The 21,813-nt window shown below is 43.4% G+C and overlaps 1 protein-coding gene across 4 annotated transcripts in view; it reads left to right on the forward strand.

Annotated features, from left to right (window-relative positions):
* CAMK1D (calcium/calmodulin dependent protein kinase ID) overlaps positions 1-21,813 on the forward strand; it is a 409,414-nt gene that overhangs the window by 142,193 nt on the left and 245,408 nt on the right. For all 4 annotated transcript variants that reach the window (XM_068560283.1, XM_068560301.1, XM_068560309.1 and 1 more), the window contains exon 2: positions 17,204-17,335. In XM_068560283.1, coding sequence (XP_068416384.1) covers positions 17,204-17,335 — 132 coding nt within the window. The remainder of the gene's footprint in view (positions 1-17,203; positions 17,336-21,813) is intronic.

Consider the following 21,813-nt stretch of genomic DNA (forward strand, 5'->3'; position numbering starts at 1 on the left):
CATATTTCTCTTAAGTAAGCTGGAGCACGTTACAGGCTCCCCACCCCCACCCAGCCTGGCCCCCCATAATCCTCCTTTTTTTTTTTTTTTTTAAATTTTATTTATTTATTTATTTATTTATGGCTGTGTTGGGTCTTCGCTTCTGTGCGAGGGCCTTCTCTACCTGCGGCAAGCGGGGGCCACTCCTCATCGCGGTGCGCGGGCCTCTCACCATCGTGGCCTCTCCCGCTGCGGAGCACAGGCTCAGCAACTGTGGCCCACGGGCCCAGCCGCTCCACAGCACGCGGGATCCTGCCAGACCAGGGCTCGAACCCGTGTCCCCTGCATCGGCAGGCAGACTCCCAACCACTGCGCCACCAGGGAAGCCCCAACATACTTTTATGTGCGCTGGGATGCCAAAGAATTCGTATGACTTGCTTTATTGCTATATTCGCTTTATTTTGGTGGTCTCGAACCAAACCCGCAATATCTCTGAGGTGTGACGATATTTAGGATATTTCCAGTGTTTCGCTACTTCAAACTTTTACTGATTTTTTTTTATACCAGATTATAATAAGCCTCCTATTTTCTTTCTGTAGATACAGCCAAATATCCCTTTAATGTAGTAATTATTATACCAATAGGACTCTATTTTTTGATGGGGGAGCTTGAAAGAATGAGTGAGTACCTTGATGTGTGAGTTTGGTTGGCATGGAGCTCAAAGGCATTTCCCTTCAAGTGCTACGTCTGCCCTGAACAAGAATTAGAAGTTTAAAAGAGGGTTTAAAAATACGAGCCCACCAGGGGGTCCCAGTGAGTAGAAATGGCCATGTGAGGGATGGCCAGCTGGGATTAACCATAAATGTCCATCCCGGCTTTGGGATTATGGTTTTGCCCACCACTTGATGATGGTGTCCCCCAGCCTCTCCAAAGCCTGTGTATTTGGCATCAGGAGGATGCTGGATCTTTGTAGCAGTCACAGGATCAGGGGACATGAGTCCGCTAGTTCTGGTTTCCCTGCCATGATGGGTGGGAGTGAGAAAGAGCAGGGTCATTCTTAAGAGCCACCCCTGTAGGGAGAATCTTGGTCAAACAGGAGATCTGTGAAGGCTGCAGGTCTAGGAGGTCTGCATGGTTGACAAAGGAATCTGGAAAATATACTGGGAGTTCCAATTTCATCCAAGTCATCACGCCTATCATCCAGGTAAAGTGGATTCTTGCAACAGATGCATACATGCCCCACAAGGGCACCTTATGTGCCATTTAGTGTTGCTGGCCTTTTAGCTGAGGCTACAAGGACACTCTGTAATTCTGGAAGTAATGCCACCACCTTCAAAAACCAGGCTTCCATGAATACTCCCTGTGGGTGATGTGCTGAGAAAAAGTGCCCGACTCACTAGGGTTCCAAATCAACCTTTCACAAGTGACTGGAGAAGAGCAGAGAGAAAATATGGGACCGCAGCAAAGAAGTGAAGGGGAAAAGTTGTGCTATTAAATGAAGCGTGTTCTTTAAAATATGACAGGAGGCATTCATTTGGAATTTATTTCTCTTCCTCATTTGGATCAGTGACGCAATTAGCGGGAAAGATGTACCGCCACAGAAAAACCGTAAGAAACCCAACACGTCACCCGCAAGACAGTGCTGGTGTTTTGCAGCTTTCCCTGGGACAAGCATCGTCATCACTTGCTCCAGTGGTTTTAGACGCAGGGATGTAATACTTGGAATGAGAATTGATCCGGGCAATAATCAGGCTAATCGGGTGAATGCTTAAGAACATTTCGTCATGGTTCTTGAAGCTGTTATAGAATCTGGTGGCTAATCATTGCGGAATTTGCCAGTTGAAGAGGGGATTTCTGGGTGAAAAAGAATAGCTACTTTTAGTAGGAATCCCCCTATTCCTATGCATGAATGCATGATTTACTAAAGTTAAGAAGATGTCTCTGATTTGAACTGGTTGGTGAGACACGGGTCGCAATTAATAAGGGCTTGGGTTATACATCATTTTTTTAAAGAAAGTTTGCATTATTTCTAGCTCAAGCATCTACATGAACTAACATGACTTACTATGTAATTGTCAAGTGGAGAGTTTGAGAAGACACACTTGACATAATAGACGTTGTTATATCTAAATGGGATGCCAATTTTCATGCAAACATATTTGTTCTTGAAGTGAGACTTTTTGCTTTGCTTGCTAGTCAGAGCTTTATTCACATGGGGCATGGCTTTCTTTAAGTCAGTGGGCTGAATTAGTACAAAATATCATGAGTGGTATATGAATTAATGAAGATATTTAAGTGAAGATTCTACCAGAAAGAGTTAATGCCACTTCTAAAATTGCTGAATTTCTGCCTGGAGAGTTTAGACATTGAGACCATCTGACTCCACTATTGTTATTATCCATTTGGATTCTCTGGGGTCAGTACGACTACTCTTGGGGTGAGCAGACAGGTTTTCCTATTTTAAGAATTGATTCTGCTCTGGAACAATAGGTCTCAAAGGCACCTGTCAGTTTCTTTATTGTTTGAAGCCAAATATTACCAACTTCATTTTCTGCTGTTCAGGTTTTTTTTCCATTTTTTTCCCCATCAGCCCTTAATATTGTCCTGGCCTGACACTGGGGAAAATAGTAGGCTTAGTGGAAAAGAACATTTTAATTTATGGCCCAAAGCCTGGCATAACGTCTGTCTGTCCAGTTGCACGTCGCAGTAGTGGCAATGGGCTAGAGGCGATGCAATTAACAAAGATAATAACACAGTCAATCTGATCTGTATGTAGAATGATTCAAAAGCATGGAAAGGCAATGAAACAATAATAGCTGACTCTAAGCTAATAGAGCAGATCATTTCAGCACCATCTGATTACGTCTTGGTCTAATTTGGGATGGATATAATTTTATCAAGCGACCGCTTTAGTGTACTGTCGTGAGTCAGAAAGACAGCTCTGGAATTCCTGATTCTGCCTGAAAATCAGAGGCGTCTTTTGGAGGTTTTGCCAGTTCAATCGGACAGACATTTGGGGAGCACCAAAAATGTGCAAGTCACAGCAGGTGGTCAGAGACTCAATGTTTGTAGATTTTGTGATTAAATTGCTCTCGTTTGACAGAAGAGTTTATATTAAAATTATGTGCAGTTAGGGGAGCCAGCACATCAGCCACTCTTCTTAGATACTAACTGATATTTGTTCTTAGCAACTTCAGGTTGTACATCATAGAAATAGGGAAAGCAGAATCCAGAGATCGTTTTTTTTTTTTTTAATTGAAGTATAGTTGATTTACAATATTGTGTTAGTTTCAGGTGTACAGCAAAGTGATTTAGTTGTACATATATACATATTACTTCATTAGAGATTTTCCATTATAGATTATTACAAAATACTGACTACAGTTCCCTGTGCTATACAGTAAATCCTTGTTTATCTACTTCATATATATATCTGTTATCCTTTACTCATAATTTATCCCTCCTCCCTATAGATTCTTGTTTTTACTTTGTATGGTAGTGAGTAGTTGTGTTATCTAGCGTTATCTCTGGATGTGGCTTAGCTCTGAGTTCTGGCCACAATATATAGCAGAAGATCTGGAGGTAAGGTGCTCTAGGAATTTTCTTTAACAACTGGAAGGTAAATTTCTAGTTGTGGTTCACAAAACCCTTAAATGTCTGTTTTAAGCCAAGGCATCCTCAGCACACATGGATTTTGTGCTGCTTTTCCAGGGAGCTCAGAAATATAAGGAATTCCCAGAGCCCTACCCACTTCTTTGCTTGCCCTTCCGCTGGTAAGTTGAGAGTAAGGATCATTTCATTCATAGAGGATTGGGTGCCAGTCCTCAGCTGGGCTTCATAGCACGGATAGTCTACAGCGTGGATAGTTCATTACTACGCCAGGGTTCCATTCTTACGACTGACTAGATAAAGCAAAAAGCGAAGCAGCCTTTTTCAGAGCCATCATTTATGAAGTGAGAAGCAAAAGTAGTTGTTTAGAATCCTTTAGTGAATATAGAAAATGTGACATTTTCCTCGAGTCTTGGAAATTCAGCTCTCAAAAGATTGTTTATTTTCTCCTGGGTGCCTGGCTTACAATCAAAGTAAGGTGCCTCCAGATGATGATGTGATTTGCTCTGAAATGTGGAAGAAAAGGGGGAATGATTCAGCTTCTGTAATTTGTACAGCTTATCTTCAGGAGATGAAAATATTTAGCATTTCAAGAATTTTTCTTTGACCTTTTAAGGAATTCATCAAAGAGGTTTAATTTAGATGGAAACTTGGTGTGTTTTTAAAAAATAGAATAGTTTTCTTTGAAAATCAAAGAAATATCTTGTCACAACGTGAAAAAATACAATTTTCGAGTCACTGGAATTTTTACTTCTCCCATGATTATGCATTACCTAAAGTCCTTTATCTAAAAATCTGCTTTCTCATTTTTCCTACCAAATTTTACTTCTATAACCAGGATAAGGGGGAGAAGTATCATACCATAAATTCACAAATAGTGACCTCAGGATTATCCAACTGTAAAATATGACTTAAGCATTAAGGTACATAGTGTACAGTTTAAAATATATCTGGAAAGACTAAGAATTTTTACGCTTCAAGAGAAACCTTTGAGGATCTTTCTGCATAGGCTTGCATAGAAATTTAGAGGAATACATTATAAAGGAGGAAAGGGACAGTATTTTTTCCTCTACACTGAGTGGAAGGTCATTGGCATACATCATTTACTTTGTGCATCTATAGCACAGGGAGGAATCCAAGGAGACCCCCAGATAATGGTGATCATCGAAACTGCCTTGGGCGTCAGTTGGTGCCAATATTGTTAGGAACAGAGACACAGAAGAGAATGACTTAGGACTTCTGCTCTTATCAGGCAAGCACACGAAGGACCACCATGGCATGTGTAAGTAGGGCAATGAAGGTGTAAGCCAAGTGTGTGACCCTCATTCTGTCTGGTGGAAGACAATTGAGAAAGCCTTCAAAGGTTAGGAAATATGATATATCAGCTAGGCTCTTTAAAATTTATAATGGAATATACTTCCATTTATAATGGAATTTTGCCAAGCAGAAAGAAAAAGGAATGGCATTCAAGGAAAGGAGGAGGTGGAGGGGAATTGAACCCAGGCGAGTGGTGTGAAAGGGCATGGGTGTATTTGGGAAATGCCAGCTGACCTTTGTGGTTGGGTGGAGGTGACGTGTGTGGGCGTGGTGGGGTGAGTTTGTGTTGGGGAGGATGGCTTGGTGGTAGATGAGCCTTCAGGTTGGGGTCAGGTTGGGGAGAGCTTTGAATGCCGTGGAAACTTGCAAAGGAGTTTAAACTTTATCCTGTATAGACATAAAACCTCAATGTTTTAAGTAGGGTAGCCACATAGTCAGATCTTTGCTTTGGAAAAGGAATTCCAGGAGCAGGTAGGAGATAGCAGTGGGAGGTAGGCTTGCTGGGGGGCAGAGGGGCCAGGAGAGAGTGCTGGGAGCAGAGTCCTGAGTGAATAAAGGAATGGGAACCAGAGCAGTGGTGTAGGGATGGACCAACAGACAGGCATCTGAGAATCATTTTAGCGGAAAGCTGGATATACTTGGTGATGGAAATGAGAGAGGGATGACATAGAGTTCTAGGCTGGGTTCCTGAATCTATAGAAATGAGACTGTATAGGAGAGAGAAGTTCGGGGATGAAGATACTGTTTTCTGCTTTCGTTATGGTGCTCTTGAGAGACTGCCCAGGGGTTTCGGCTGGAGAACCCAAGTAGGCAGCTGGAAAGGTGAGATCTGCACAGGAGATGAGATGAGATGTTCAAATCTAGACCAAGGTTAGGGGGCCACGAGGAGAGAGGTGGTGTGGAAACAGCAAACACCAGATTTCCCGGGGGTGGGTGTAGAATAGGACGAAGGCAGGGCTGAGGATGCAACCTCGGAGCTCGCTGATGTTTGATGGGAAGAAGAGGAGGAAGCGGCGATGGAGAAAAGCTGGATGTAAAGGTGGAAGGAGAGAGCTGTCGTAGAACCAAGAAGAAGGGAGTTTTAGGAAGGAGGCCGAGACCATCAGAGGTCACACAAGAGGCCAGCAGGATGAGCAGCAAGAAGAAGGCACTGCATGTAGCATTTGGGAGACCCCCCTCCCCTTCCCAGGGGCCCAGCCCTCCTGGTTCCAGTCAAGGGATGACACGGGGAGAAGTCAGCTTGTGGAGGGGGGATGGGGGGGATGCCAGGCAGGAGCGGCCACGGCACAGACTGCGTTTCAAGATGCAAGTGCGGCTCAGTCTGGCTGGAAGCCTCTACCGCTCAGGTTTAAATGCCCAGAGCTTGTATTTTACAGCTCAGGGAGTGCGACGTGCTTTGACCTCCTTGTATTTTTATAACTTGGTAACTCTCTGTCCTTGCTTGCGTTCTTAGGGATTTATTTCCTTGGGTTGTCTGGAGGCTTTCTGGCTCCCAGATAATTTTTCTTGCTGTCTTCCCTCCTACGACCAGCCCCATCTCTCTCCCTGCCTCCCTCTCCCTCCCCGCTACCCCATTCCCACCTCACACACGCAGACACACACATCACTTTGTTGTGTAATTACATTGAAAGTGCCCTAGCTCTTCATTCTTGAGTTTCTGCTTCTGATGTTTTTATTTAGCTTTCTTAGAACAGGGAAAGTGTCTTCCAGTGATTTCTGTTTATTGCAGGAACAATAACAATTTATGCTAATCTTATATTATCCCCCTAAGAAGACTAGAGACCTCTGTCTTTGGAAAGCTTAAAGCCGGGGGTAAATGCACACATTGTTTGGCTCAAAGAGGAAGCGAGGTGGATTTGCACTCTCGGGGCAGAGCGGGAGGACAGCTCACCCAAAGGCAGCGTCTGACCCTCCCTTGCTGTCACCTGCCACGCTTGTGGGGAAGACGGCCTGCTAGCAGCCCCGCAGAGTGTCTTGAAAAGGACCTGGGAAGGGTTAGGAAGCGTACGTTTTCTTTTCTGACCCTTACTGCCTGAGCCTCAGTATCTTCATCTGTAAAACAGAGGGGGCAGTAACTTCTTGGGTTGCTGTACGAATTGGATTTGTTGATAGGGGCCAAAGCACTTTGTAAATGTCAAGTGGTACACAGCATCCGGCACCTCCAGTTATTCATATAACTTTTTTCTCCTTTAGGGAGGTAATGAGTGAAGAAGCTTATCAGATGTTTCCAGTGTAATCATTTTTAAGCATACAATTCAGGGGCAGTAAGTACATTCACACTGTCGTGTAACCATGGCCATTATTCATCTTCCGAAGAACTTTTTCATCTTCCCGAATGGAAACTCTGTCCCCATAACTCCCCATTCCCTCCTCTCCCAGCCCCTGACACCCACCATACTACTCTCTGTCTCAATGAATTTGACTATTTTAGGTACTTCGTATAAGTGGAATCGTACAGAATTTGTCCTCTTGATTCTGGCCTATTTCCCTGAGCATAACGTCTTCAAGGTTCATCCATGTCATAGCCTGTGTCAGAATTCCATTCCTTTTTATGGCTGAATAATATTTCATTGTATGTTTATACCACAATTTGTTTATCCTTTTATCCATCAGTGGATATTTGGGCTGTTTCTACCTTTTGGCTATTGTGAATAAGGCTGCTATGAACATGGGTGTCCAAATACTGTATGAGTCCCAGCTTTTGATTCTTTGGGGTGTATACACAGAAGTGGAATTGCAGGCTGAGTTTCATTCTGGTAGGACGGGAATATATCCTTTGCTTTGTGACTCTACTTAGTAACCGTGGAGTCACAAGTGGCCTTGTTCGTTGTCAAGTCCCAGCTGCTTAGCTCACGAGGCCCTTTGCGTGTCTGTGTCCCCTTGTCCTGCCCTCGCTGTGGGGTCACAGACAGTTCATCCCTCCCTCCCAACATCAGGGACAAAGGCAGAGAAGCCTTCGATCCAGGAACACCACGTGTCACCTTGGCCTCAGCTGCCTGCAGCCGCCCACCAGCACTGGCTCTGATGGAGACCTCGAGCCCCCTCCCCATTGTCATGGGCCAAGGGGTTGATTTACGAGAAACCGCAGTTCTCACTCTGTTTCTGGGAGGGATTGATCTGCAGAGCAAGGAAGCACTTCTCTCATGTGTGCCCCTGACAGCTCAGCAGAATACCTCCTCTGCATTGGCCAAAGTCTGTTACTATTTTTACAGACTCTGAAGAGGAAGGAGGTCAGGGGGACACAGAGGGGGCAAGGGAACAGCCAAGGGGGAGAGGTCTGCCTGCAGTTCTTAGCTCAAGTTCTGGCTGCTAAGGGGCTTCTCCACCTTTTGGAAAATGGACGCAGTAAATCTGACAGACTCAGGAGAGAAACTGCTGGGGTGTCATCAGCATCAGGGACCCAAGAGGCAAATGGGGAAACTGGAAATGAATGCATGGAATCCATGGCATAAAATCACCTTTGGTGCTACCCTAATGTTCATGGCAGCACTATTTACAATAGCCAAGACATGGAAGCAACCTAAAGGTCCATGGACAGATGAATGGATAAAGAAGATATGGTACATATATACAGTGGAATATTACTCAGCCATAAAAAAGAATGAAACACTGCCATTTGCAGCAACACAGATGGACCTAGAGATTATCATACTAAGTGAAGTAAGCCAGCCAGAGAAAAACAAATACCATATGATATCACTTATATGTGGAATCTAAAATATGATACAAATGAACTTATCTGTGAAACAGAAACAGACTCATAGACATAGAGAACAGACTTGTGGTTGCCAAGGAGGAGGAGGGGAGAGGGATAAATTAGGAGTTTGGGATTAACAGATATACACTACTATGTATAAAATAGATAAACAGTGAGGACCTACTGTATAGCACAGGAAGCTATACTCAATACCTTGTAATAACCTATAATGGAAAAGAATTTGAAGAAGAATATATATACGTATAATTGAATCACTTTGCTATATACCTGAAACTAACACAACCTTGTAAATTAACTATATTTCAGTAAAAAAAAAAAAAAAAAAATCACCCGTGGTGCTAGAATCCTGGTCTTTCCTCACTGATTTTTCTTGTCTCTAACGTGGATCCTGTTCCACTTCCTGGAGGACAGCGAAAGGGAGCAGGTCCATAGCCGTCCACGTTCCTTCCATCTAAGAACCCTCCCTGGGAGAAGAATCCGCCTCAGTCCATCCCCGAGACAGACGTGAGGGAGAGGGGAAGCTCCTAGGCTGGGGATTCCCTCAAGTTGTTATGAATTGGCTTTTTTGGGCGAAAGCCACTGGCAGTGACCAAATGCCACTGGGAATGTCCGACGCCATATATCACTCTGTGATAAATCTGTCCTGGGTTTTATGTATTTCTGTTTCATAATTGCTGTTCTGGCTGAGTCAAATGTGAGGCATGCGGTGGGAGACTCCAACTTGGCCAATGCTTGTGAGCAGAGGATCTTTGTTCTGACATGTTCCACTTGGTTCTTTCATTGAATGCCTACCTTCTGCCCCTCCGGTTTCTATAATTAGATACAGACCTTGAAGATAGACTCCTCTCTCCAGAGTTAGGGTTCAGGAGGAACACTTGCCCCAAAGCCTCACAGTTAATTGCACTAAGTGGAGTGAATTCCTCTCACTGGAAAGGATTTAAAATATATGTATTTGTCTTCCTTTGGTCCAGGACAGATGCCTATCCCTGTCAGATGGCACAAGAGGGGGAGAGGAAAGTCCATTCTTGCATAGGCATCTCTCTTTTTTTTTTTAATTAATTTTTATTGGAGTCTAGTTGATTTACAATGTTGTGTTTCTTCTGTACAGCAAAGTGAATCAGTTATACATATATATACTCTTTTATTTTTTTGAATTTTATTTATTTTTTTATACAGCAGGTTCTTATTATTCATCCATTTTATACACATCACTGTATACATGTCAATCCCAATCTCCCAATTCATCACACCACCACCCCCCAACCCCTGCCGCTTTCCCCCCTTGGTGTCCATACATTTGTTCTCTACATCTGTGTCTCAATTTCTGCCCCGCAAACCAGTTCATCTGTACCATTTTTCTAGGTTCCACATATATGCGTTAATATACGATATTTGTTTTTCTCTTTCTGACTTACTTCACTCTGTATGACAGTCTCTAGATTCATCCACGTCTCTACAAATGACCCAGTTTCGTTGCTTTTTATGGCTGAGTAATATTCCGTTGTATATATGTACCACATCTTCTTTATCCACGCATCTGTCGATGGGTATTTAGGTTGCTTCCATGACCTGGCTATTGTAAATAGTGCTGCAGTGAACATTGGGGTGCATGTGTCTTTTTGAATTATGGTTTTCTCAGGGTATATGCCCAGTAGTGGGATTGCTGGGTCATATGGTAATTCTATTTTTAGTTTTTTAAGGAACCTCCATACTGTTCACCATAGTGGCTGTATCAATTTACATTCCCACCAACAGTGCAAGAGGGTTCCCTTTTCTCCACACCCTCTCCAGAATTTCTTGTCTGTAGATTTTCTGATGATGCCCATTCGAACTGGTGTGAGGTGATACCTCATTGTAGCTTTGATTTGCATTTCTCTAATAATTAGTGATGTTGAGCAGCTTTTCATGTGCTTCTTGGCCATCTGTATGTCTTCTTTGGAGAAATGTCTCTTTAGGTCTTCTGTCTGTTTTTGGATTGGGTTGTTTGTTTTTCTAATATTGAGCTGCATGAGCTGTTTATATATTTTGGAGATTAATCCTTTGTCCGTTGATTCGTTTGCAAATATTTTCTCCCATTCTGAGGGGTGTCTTTACGTCTTGTTTATAGTTTCCTTTGCTGTGCAAAAGCTTTTAAAAAGTTTCATTAGGTCCCATTTGTTTCTTTTTGTTTTTCTTTCCATTACTCTAGGAGGTGGATCAAAAAAGATCTTGCTGTGATTTATGTCAAAGAATGTTCTTCCTATGTTTTCCTCTAAGAGTTTTATAGTGTCCGGTCTTACATTTAGGTCTTGATTCCATTTTGAGTTTATTTTTGTGTATGGTGTTAGGGAGTGTTCTAATTTCATTCTTTTACATGTAGCTGTCCAGTTTTCCCAGCACCGCTTATTGAAGAGACTGTCTTTTCTCCATTTTATATCCTTGCCTCCTTTGTCATAGATTAGCTAACCATAGGTGTGTGGGTTTATTTCTGGGCTTTCTATCCTGTTCCATTGATCTAGATTTCTGTTTTTGTGCCAGTACCATATTGTCTTGATGACTGTAGCTTTGTAGTATAGTCTGAAGTCAGGGAGTCTGATTCCTCCAGCTCTTTTTTTTTCCCTCAAGACTGCTTTTGCTATTCGAGGTCTTTTGTGTCTCCATACAAATTTTAAGATTTTTTGTTCTAGTTCTATAAAAAATGCCATTGGTAATTTGATAGGGATTGCATTGAATCTGTAGATTGCTTTGGGTAGTATAGTCATTTTCACAATATTGATTCTTCCAATCCAAGAACATGGTATATCTCTCCATCTGTTGGTATCATCTTTAATTTCTTCCATCAGTTTCTTATAGTTTTCTGCCTACAGGTCTTTTGTCTCCTTAGGTAGGTTTATTCCTAGGTATTTTATTCTTTTTGTTGCAATGGTAAATGGGAGTGTTTCCTTAATTTCTCTTTCAGATTTTTCATCATTAGTGTATAAGAATGCAAGAAATTTCTGTGCATTAATTTTGTATCCTGAAACTTTACCAGATTCATTGATTACCTCTAGTAGTTTTCAGGTGGCATCTTTAGGATTCTCTATGTATAGTATCATGTTATCTGCAAACAGTGACAGTTTTACTTCTTCTTTTCCAATTTGTATTCCTTTTATTTCTTTTTCTTCTCTGATTGCCATGGCTAGCACTTCCAAAACTGTGTTGAATAATAGCGGTGAGAGTGGACATCCTTGTCTTGTTCCTGATCTTAGAGGAAATGCTTTCAGTTTTTCAACATTGAGGATGATGTTTGCTGTGGGTTTGTCGTATATGGCCTTTATTATGTTGAGGTAGGTTCCATCTATGCCCACTTTCTGGAGAGTTTTTGTCATAAATGGGTGTTGAATTTTGTCAAAAGCTTTTTCTGCATCTATTGAGATGATCATATGGTTTTTATTCTCCAATTTTTTAATATGGTGTATCACATTGATTGATACGCGTATATTGAAGAATCCTTGCATCCCTGGGATAAATCCCACTTGATCGTGGTGTATGATCCTTTTAATGTGTTGTTGGATTCTGTTTGCTAGTAGTTTGTTGAGGATTTTTGCATCTATATTCATCAGTGATATTGGTCTGTAATTTTCTTTTTTTGTAGTGTCTTTGTCTGGTTTTGGTATCAGGGTGATGGTGGCCTCATAGAATGAGTTTGGGAGTGTTCCTTTCTCTGCAATTTTTTGGAAGAGTTTGACAAGGATGGGTGTTAGCTCTTCTCTCAATGTTTGATAGAATTCACCTGTGAAGCCATCTGGTCCTGGACTTTTGTTTGTTGGAAGATTTTTAATCACAGTTTCAATTTCATTACTTGTGATTGGTCTGTTCATATTTTCTGTTTCTTCATGGTTCAGTCTTGGAAGGTTATACCTTTCTAAGAATTTGTGCATTTCTTCCAGGTTGTCCATTTTACTGGCATAGAGTTGCTTGTAGCCTCTTAGGATGCTTTGTATTTCTGTGACGTCTGTTGTAACTTCTCCTTTTTCATTTCTAATTTTATTGATTTGAGTCCTCTCCCTCTTTTTCTTGATGAGTCTGGCTAATGGTTTATCAATTTTGTTTATCTTCTCAAAGAACCATCTTTTAGTTTTATTGATCTTTGCTATTGTTTTCTTTGTTTCTATTTCATTTATTTCTGCTCTGATCTTTATGATTTCTTTCCTTCTGCTAACTTTGGGTTTTGTTTGTTCTTCTTTCTCTAGTTCCTTCAGGTGTAAGGTTAGATTATTTATTTGAGATTTTTCTTCTTTCTTGAGGTAGGCTTGTATAGCTATAAACTTCCCTCTTAGAACTGCTTTTGCTGCATCCCATAGGTTTTGGATCGTCATGTTTTCATTATCATTTGTCTCTAGGTATTTTTTGATTTCCTCTTTGATTTCTTCAGTGATCTCTTGGTTATTTAGTAACGTATTGTTTAGCCTCCATGTGTTTGTGTTTTTTACGCTTTTTCTCTGTAATTCATTTCTAATCTCAGCATTGTGGTCAGAAAAGATGCTTGGTATGATTTCAATTTTCTTAAATTTACTGAGGCTTGATTTGTGACCCAAGATGTGATGTATCTTGGAGAATGTTCCATGTGCCCTTGAGAAGAAAGTGTAATCTGCTGTTTTTGGATGGAATGTCCTATAAATATCAATTAAATCTATCTGGTCTATTGTGTCATTTAAATCTTCTGTTTCCTTATTAATTTTCTGTTTGGATGATCTATCTGTCCATTGGTGTAAGTGAGGTGTTAAAGTCCGCCACTAATAGTGTGTTATTGTCGATTTCCTCTTTTATAGCTTTTAGCAGTTGCCTTATGTATTGAGGTGCTCCTATGTTGGGTGCATATATATTTATAATTGGTTTATCTTCTTCTTGGATTGATCCCTTGATCATTATATAGTGTCCTTCTTTGTCTCTTGTAACGTTCTTTATTTTAAAGTCTATTTTATCTGATATGAGAATTGCTACTCCAGCTTTCTTTAGATTTCCATTTGCATGGACTATCTTTTTCCATCCCCTCATTTTCAGTCTGAATGTGTCCCTAGGTCTGAAGTTGGTGTCTTGTAGACAGCATATATATGGGTCTTGTTTTTGTATCTATTCAGCAAGCCTGTGTCTTTTGGTTGGAGCATTTAATCCATTCACATTTAAGGTAATTATCGATATGTATGTTCCTATGACCATTTTCTTAATTGTTTTGGGTTTGTTTTTGTAGGTCCTTTTCTTCTCTTTGTTTCCCACTTAGAGAAGTTCCTTTAGCATTTGTTGTAGAGCTGGTTTGGTGGTGCTGAATTGTCTTAACCTTTGCTTGTCTGTAAAGCTTTTGATTTCTCCATCGAATCTGAATGAGATCCTTGCTGGGTAGAGTAATCTTGGTTGTAGGTTCTTCCCTTTCATCACTTTAAATGTATCATGCCACTCCCTTCTGGCTTGTAGAGTTTCTGCTGAGAAATCAGCTGTTAACCTTATGGGAGTTCCCTTGTATGTTATTTGTCATTTTTCCCTTGCTTCTTTCAATAATTTTTCTTTGTCTTTAATTTTTGCCAATTTGATTACTATGTGTCTCAGCGTGTTTCTCCTTGGGTTTATCCTGTATGGGACTCTCTGCACTTCCTGGACTTGGGTGGCTATTTCCTTTCCCATGTTAGGGAAGTTTTCGACTATAATCTCTTCAAATATTTCCTCTGGTCCTTTCTCTCTCTCTTCTCCTTCTGGAACCCCTATAATGCAGATGTTGTTGCGTTTAACGTTGTCCCAGAGGTCTCTTAGACTGTCTTCATTTCTTTTCATTCTTTATTCTGTTCCGCAGCAGTGAATTCCACCATTCTGTCTTCCAGGTCACTTATCCGTTCTTCTGCCTCAGTTATTCTGCTATTGATTCCTTCTAGTGTATTTTTCATTTCAGTTATTGTGTTGTTCGTCTCTGTTTGTTCTTTAATTCTTCTAGATATTTGTTAAACATTTCTTGCGTCTTCTCGATCTTTGCCTCCATTGTTTTTCCGAGGTCCTGCATCATCTTCACTGTCATTATTCTGAACTCTTTTTCTGGAAGGTTTCCTATCTCTCCTTCATTTAGTTGTTTTTCTGGGGTTTATCTTGTTCCTTCATCTTGTACATAGCCCTCTGCCTTTTCCTCTTGTGTATCTTTCTGTGAATGTGGTTTTTGTTCCACAGGCTGCAGGGTTGTACTTCTTCTTGCTTCTGGTGGATGAGAGGCTATCTAAGAGGCTTTTGCAAGTTTCCTGATGGGAGGGACTGGTGGTGGGTAGAGCTGGGTGTTGCTCTGGTTTACTGGCAGAGCTCAGTAAAACTTTAATCTGCTTGACTGCTGATGGGTGGGGCTGGGTTCCCTCCCTGTTGGTTGTTTGGCCTCAGGCGACCCAACACTAGAGCCTCCCCGGGCTCTTTGGTGGGGCTAATAGCAGACTCTGGGAGGGCTCATGCCAAGGAGTACTTCCGCGAACTTCTGCTGCCAGTGTCCTTGTCCTCATGGTGAGCCACAGCCACCCCCCCCCCCCCCCCCCCCCCCCCCCCCGCCTCTTCAGGAGACCTTCCAACCCTATCAGGTAGATCTGGTTCAGTCTCCTATGCCGTCACTGCTCCTTCCCCTGGGTCCTGATGCACACACACTACTTTGTGTGTGCCCTCCAGGAGTGGAGTCTCTGTTTCCCCCAGTCCTGTCGAAGTCCTGCAATCAAATCCCGCTAACTTTCAAAGTCTGATTCTCTAGGAATTCCTCCTCCTGTTGCTGGAACCCCATGTTGGGAAGCCTGAAATGGGGCTCAGAACCTTCACTCCAGTGGGTGGATTTCTGTGGTACAAGTGTTCTCCAGTTTGTGAGTCACCTACCCAGCAGTTATGGGATTTGATTTTATTGTGATTGCGCCCCTCCTACCGTCTCATAGTGGCTTCTCCTTTGTCTTTGGATGTGGGGTATCTTTTTTGGTGAGTTCCAGTGTCTTCCTGTCGATGATTGTTCAGCAGTTAGTTGTGATTCTGGTGTTCTTGCAAGAGAGAGTGAGAGCACGTCCTTCTACTCTGCCATCTTGAAGCAATCTCCCCACTCTTTTTTAGATTCTGTTCCCATATAGGTCATTACAGAGTATTGAGTAGAGTTCCCTGTGCCATACCGTAGTTCTTATTATCTATTTTATATATAGTAGTGTGTGTATGTTGATCCCAAGCTCCCAATTTATCCCACCTCCCCTTTTCCCCCTTGGTAACCATAAGTTTGTTTTCTACATCTGTGACTCTCTGTTTTGTAAATACATTCATTTGTATCATTTTTTTAAGATTCCACATATAAGCGATATCATATGATATTTGTCTTTCTCTGTCTGACTTACTTCACTCAGTATGGTAGTCTCTAGGTCTACCCATATTTCTGCAATTGACAATATTTTGTTCTTTTTTTATGGCTGAGTAATATTCCATTGTATATATGTACCACATCTTCTGTATCCATTCCTCCATTGCTTAGGCATCTCTTTGATGGTGGCTGAAGAACAAAGGCCCCGAGGGACCAATATTGGGATGACATTGGGACATTGGTCCTTCTAGTGGTTTCTTTTGATGTAGGAGAGTTTGTCTCTAGTTATAACTGTTTAGAAGCCATGTTTGGTGTGTATCAGAGGAAATGAGTTGCTCCTGAAAGTGTAGGGATAGAGAATGACTCAGTGGTTTTCCGTGGCCCGCGTGCACAAAGCCCAGGTTACAGAGGTCTGCAGCGGGCAATGGAGTTGTCTGTTTTTGTTTGAGTTGTTAGGGAAGTTGTGCCCCAGTACGAGAGCAGCACCCAGGCGTTGTCTGCTGGAAATAGACAAGGTGTCAGGTCGGGGGACAATGCAGCGCCTGGGGCTCGCAGACCACCCCTCTGAAGAAATGTAATCTCTGGCCCTGAATGTTCTGGTTACATTTTCAGTTTGGTGATGTGGCCTCACAGAGTTAGATTTCTATTTTCAGGCAGGAAGTTCTCTGCACTCAGGGCATCATGTTTGTTTTTATTTGTTTGGTTGAAAAAAGAAACAGCCTGCTCACTGCAGCCCTGCACGGCCCTACAAATTAATTAACCTGTGTCAATACCATGCGTCCCACACGTTAATTACACCCTTACCTATCTGTGAGAATTAATTACGGCTTTGCCAAGTGCTCTGAAATTTTCTTGGGAATGAAAGGGCCTGGGAGGAATCTAGACATTTCAGTGTTATTCTCTCGTCTGCTTGGGGGTGTGGGTGCTGACAGCTTCAGATGGACCTGATCTTTACTGCAGGAACCTTTCTGGAGCTTTTCTGTTGCTCCCAAGTGACTGCTGCTTGGTTGTTGTGCGGGATGGCAGGTGGCACTGAGAGGTGCCCACACCCACGTGGGCATTCCTGTGTCCCTTTGCAAGAGGTCACACTTGCCTTTGTCTCCCCTCTGCACAAAGAAGTTTGGTTGGGAGTGTGGCTGGCTAAAAAGTCACAGGAATGCCGGGAATTGTTCCTCTTGTTATTACTCAGATTTTGGTAGTGGTATCGGAGGAGCTGTCGGGAGTGCCCAGATCTCCTGAATCTAAAGCCGCTTCTTTTTCTCCCTCTTTGTTCACAGCGGGGCATTTTCCGAAGTGGTCCTAGCTGAAGAGAAGGCAACTGGAAAACTCTTTGCGGTGAAGTGTATCCCCAAGAAGGCACTGAAGGGCAAAGAAAGCAGCATAGAGAATGAGATTGCGGTCCTGAGAAAGTAAGTGCCGGAGGGACGGCCTCCTTCCCCCACCGCCCAGTGGATGGTGCTCTGGGATGGTTGGGCCTCTGACCCACGGGAGGGAGGAGGCTGCCGGGAGCTGGCTGCCCAGTGGTCGGAGAGCGTGACCAGGATGCTGGCCCGCAGTGAGGGGTGGGCTTGTTAACCCTGGCTGCCTTTCATGTAGGGCGTCCAGAGCACTTTCCGGATTATATAGCATTTCCTAATGTCTCAGCCAGTCAGTTGAGGTTGTTATTCTCTCCAAAGAACATGGCAGTCAGATGGACTCGGTTTTGAACCGAGACCCCGCCACTCCCTGCAGCTGGGTGACCTTGGGCTGGTTCCTGAGCTCTGAGCCTCCTCCATAAACTGGAGTTAACAGTATCCTCCCAGGTGTCCTCAGGATTAAGTGAGATGGTGCTTAGCAAGTATTTGTTCAGCACCTGCTGCAGAGTAAGTGCTCAGTGAAAGGGTAGCTGCCACTGCCCCCAGTTACTATTATTGTTTTCTTGTTGTTGTGGCTTTATTTTATAAGAAGGAGGTGAAGCTCAGACATGGAAGTCACTTGTCCATCGCCTTGCAGCTCAGATGTGGCACAGCCAGGGAGGTAATCCCCCCCCGCAGTGTGATTTCCAGTCTTTGGTGGGTCTCCTGCTCTCTGCCACACACCACCCGGCACCCAGCAAGTGCCAGAGCTCACTGGTTACCTGCTTCACCTCTTCACTGAGTTTGATTTTGCTCCCCATGTAATAGAACCTGGATGGGGTTCCTGGACCCAATTCCAAGGTGTGTGGCTCAGGGTTTTCCCACACCAGCAAACAATTCTTTGTTGCCAGCAGGGTGTCCGAGAGTTCAACTCAGTCCTGACACTGTCTACCCGGGGACAGAATCAGATCCCACAGGTGAAGGGCTCAGTCCCATGGGGTTCGATCAATTTGCTAGAATGGCTCACAGAACTCAGGAAAACCCCTTTACTCACTAGATTACCGAATTATTCTGAAAGGATATTAAAGGATGCGAACGAACAGCTAGATGGAAGAGATGCACAGGGCAGGGTCCTGAATAAAGGATCTTCTGTCCTCTTGGAGCGTGGGGCAGCACGGTGGCATGCAGAAGCGTTCTGGTTCTCCAATGTGGAAGCTCTCCAAAAAGGGACAAAAACTTGTCCTTTGGGGTTTTTATGGAGGCTTCATTATATAGTCGTGATTGATAAAAATCATTGGCCATTGGTGATTGGTTCAACCTCCAGCCCCTCTCCCCTCCCCAGAAATCAGGGGGATGGAACCCAACCCTCTAGTCACGTGGTTGGTTCTCCTGGCAACCAGCCCCCATCCTTAGGTGCATCTAAAAGTCACCTCATTCACATAACAAAGAAACTTCTGTCTCTCTCAACACTTAGGAAACTCCAAGGGTTCTGGGAGCCGTGAGTCAGGAGCCGTGGACAAGACCAAATATATATATGAGAAATATATTTTGGTCATCTCAGTGACCAAATGTATATTTCTTATAAATCGCAGTATCGCAGAATCAAATCAAAATCATGCCTCCAGCCCAGTGGTGCACAGAGAACCATTCTGATGTGGCTGGATCCACCCAAAAGATGGCCTCCCATTAGCGTGGTGTCCAGGCTGCTCCCCATGTCCTCATGATCAAGCCGTTCCCCCATGTCTCACAAGGTTTGGGGGAACAAACCTTTATAAGGGACCTGCTTTTGCGTGATTGGAGTGTATCTGAGCATTGTGCTGTGAAGTTTTTAAGCTCTCCTATTAGTAAAAGATGTTAGAAATATCCTTGAAATTTTGGGGGTTTGGAATCAGCACAAAGTAAGAATCAGATAAGCAAAGAGAAATGGGAACAAGCCTTACAGGGTCTCAAAACAAGATGTCACACTGTCTGCATTCTTCCTGAGTAAGCCACCTCTCCCACTTCCGTGTCTTGGGGACCAACAGTGCCCTCTGAACAATGCTTTATTGCCATCAATACAAACCCAGCGCCACTGAGGTGGTCCGGATCTTCCTGTTCTGCAGCATATGTGATGTGTGTTCTAGAACAAATGGGTCTCGATGGCTTTTTAGTACAGGGGTTTTCTGTTATTTGTTTGTTTGGTTTCTAGGTTGTCTCTTAGGGACCTGAAGAGTTTCAGGTTGTCCTGTGAGGACTGCATGAAATGATTCTGTGGCAGAGAATTTGGGAAAACAAATTACTCTAAGTACATTAGCATCAAGCAGGAAAACAGTATGTTAATGAAACATTTATTTAAATTGTTCATTTTCCAGTATGAAATCAGCACTCAGAGAAGAGGATATTGGTTGTGTATTAAGTTGTAGCCACATTGCAGATATTTGGCATTTGAGATGGAATTCTGGGTGGGCTCGGAGCTTCCCAGAGGGCCTGCCTTGGGGCACAGGGGCTGCTGGATGCTGAGTCAAGGATGGTGCCTTTATTTTCATGTGTCCCCCTTATGGGCTTAGAAGCCACAAAGCCGGGGAAGTCAGTTTTATTCTCAGTGTTATCTTGCATCTACATGGGCAAGGGCAGCAGTGTAGACTTCATAAGCCAGTCTTCGTTCACGCCTTGGTCCCTCTGCTTTAAGTAGTGTCTCCACCCTGTGCCTCATTCAAATAATACACACGTTCAGCAAGAGGGCATTTAAAAGCAAGGGAGGGGACTTCCCAGGCGGTCCAGTGGTTAAGACTCCACGGTCCCAATGCACGAGACATGGGTTCAATCCCTGGTGGGGGAACTAAGATCCCGCATGCTGTGCGGTGTGGCCAATTAAAACAAATTAAAAAATAAATATATCAACTATACTTCAATAAAAAATAAAAATAAATTTTAAGAAAAAATAAAAGCAAGGGAGGACCAGGGATTGGGAATCACTTATTTTGATAGTTCTCACTCTCTGCTGTTGGGGTGCCTTGAAGTGTGACCCTATTTTCAGGAATGGAAAACAAAGAAATGATTTCTCGGGGGATAAAAGGTGCTGTATCTCCTGTACTGATTTATTGTTTTGGTCCCCTGCAAACGATTTATAAGTGGAGTAAGAAGCCGTTTCACGTCGTAAGCAGCCGAAAGCAAAGTATATGAGTTGTAAAGAAGATAGTTTTGAAACTGCTGTTAGAAGCCACCGTTGAAGCATTCATTCATTTCACTGATGTTTAGTAAATTCCTATGCATCAGTTGGAACCGAGGTTGAAAAGACAAGATACAATCCTTGCCCTCCAGGAGCTAAATAAGTGTAATAACGTCGTAGATACTGTGTGAGAGGTCTGACCAGGGGCTCAAGAGTAGGGCTGCCCAGTTCTCCGTTTGGGGTGGGGTGTGAGGGTAGGCTTCTTGGAGGAGGTGGGTCCAGATAATGAATATATTTTGCTGAGGGCAGAAAGGCAGGGGGATATTCCAACCAGGAGGAGCAGTGCAAACAGAGGAAAGGAGATGGGGAGGCAGGCTGGTGTGCTGGGAACTCCACATAGCTCACTGGACCAGGTGGCGGGTTCAAGGCGAGGTGTGGGAGACCCGAGGTTGGGAAGGCTGGATCGTGGGGGGCTGTATACCCCGCTTTATCCTGTAGACAGTGGGGAGCCTTGAAGTGTTTTAATGGAAGGAGCAACGTGATCAGGATTGTTTCATAAAGATTATTGTTGCTGAACTTGGAAGGATAGATTGGGGGGCGGGCAAGACTCACTCTAGGGGGAGCAGTTAGGCAGCCATTGGAGGCTTCGGGGAAGCAATGCATTGAAACAGGAGCTGTGTGTTGGGATGCAAGAGGCAAAATGGAATCTCCAGGACCTAGGGATTCAGGAAGAATGGGGAGAGGATTGAGGGGAGAGTGGATTCTAGGATAACTATCAGGTTTCTGATTGGATACCTGGGTGGATAACGACCCCATTAGCTGAGATCAGAAATCCAGGAGCCGGAGGGCAGGTGATGAGTTCTGATTCAGACATGCTGGTCTTGGGAATGGCTGGGTGGAGATGACCAGTTGACGACGGAGGTCTGGAGCTCAGCTGTGATCTGGGCTTGCTGGATGTTAAAGTTTTCTGAAAACACATATTAAAAAATCCTTTGGTACTTTCCGTAACTAAATCATTGTAGACAGGGTCCCAGAGAGGCCTGCATTATTCCAAATTCTGTCATATACCCTGGTCGTTTGTATATTTCCAGGCTATTTTTCATCCAGGGAGGTCCATCTGGGAGACTGCTTGCCCTCCTACGTGTTGAGTTTATTGCAGGGTGAGAGATTTATGTATTTCATTGGATTTAAGTAATGTAGCTAATATATCCTTAAGGATGTCTTTATTCTTGCTCTGAAAATAGTTCCAAAATGAATCTCCTACTTGAAAGTGGATATTAAACCAAGCTCAGAGGGAATAAAAAGAGGCTGGCTTCATGGTAGACAGTTGCTGTGTAGCAGAGAGAGATGCTGTCTGACTGGCCGGGGGCGGGGTCTGTGTGGCTCAGCACCAGCTTCCCCTGGT

Source organism: Eschrichtius robustus, chromosome 1 (assembly GCF_028021215.1).
Source record: "Eschrichtius robustus isolate mEscRob2 chromosome 1, mEscRob2.pri, whole genome shotgun sequence".
Taxonomy (NCBI): domain Eukaryota; kingdom Metazoa; phylum Chordata; class Mammalia; order Artiodactyla; family Eschrichtiidae; genus Eschrichtius; species Eschrichtius robustus.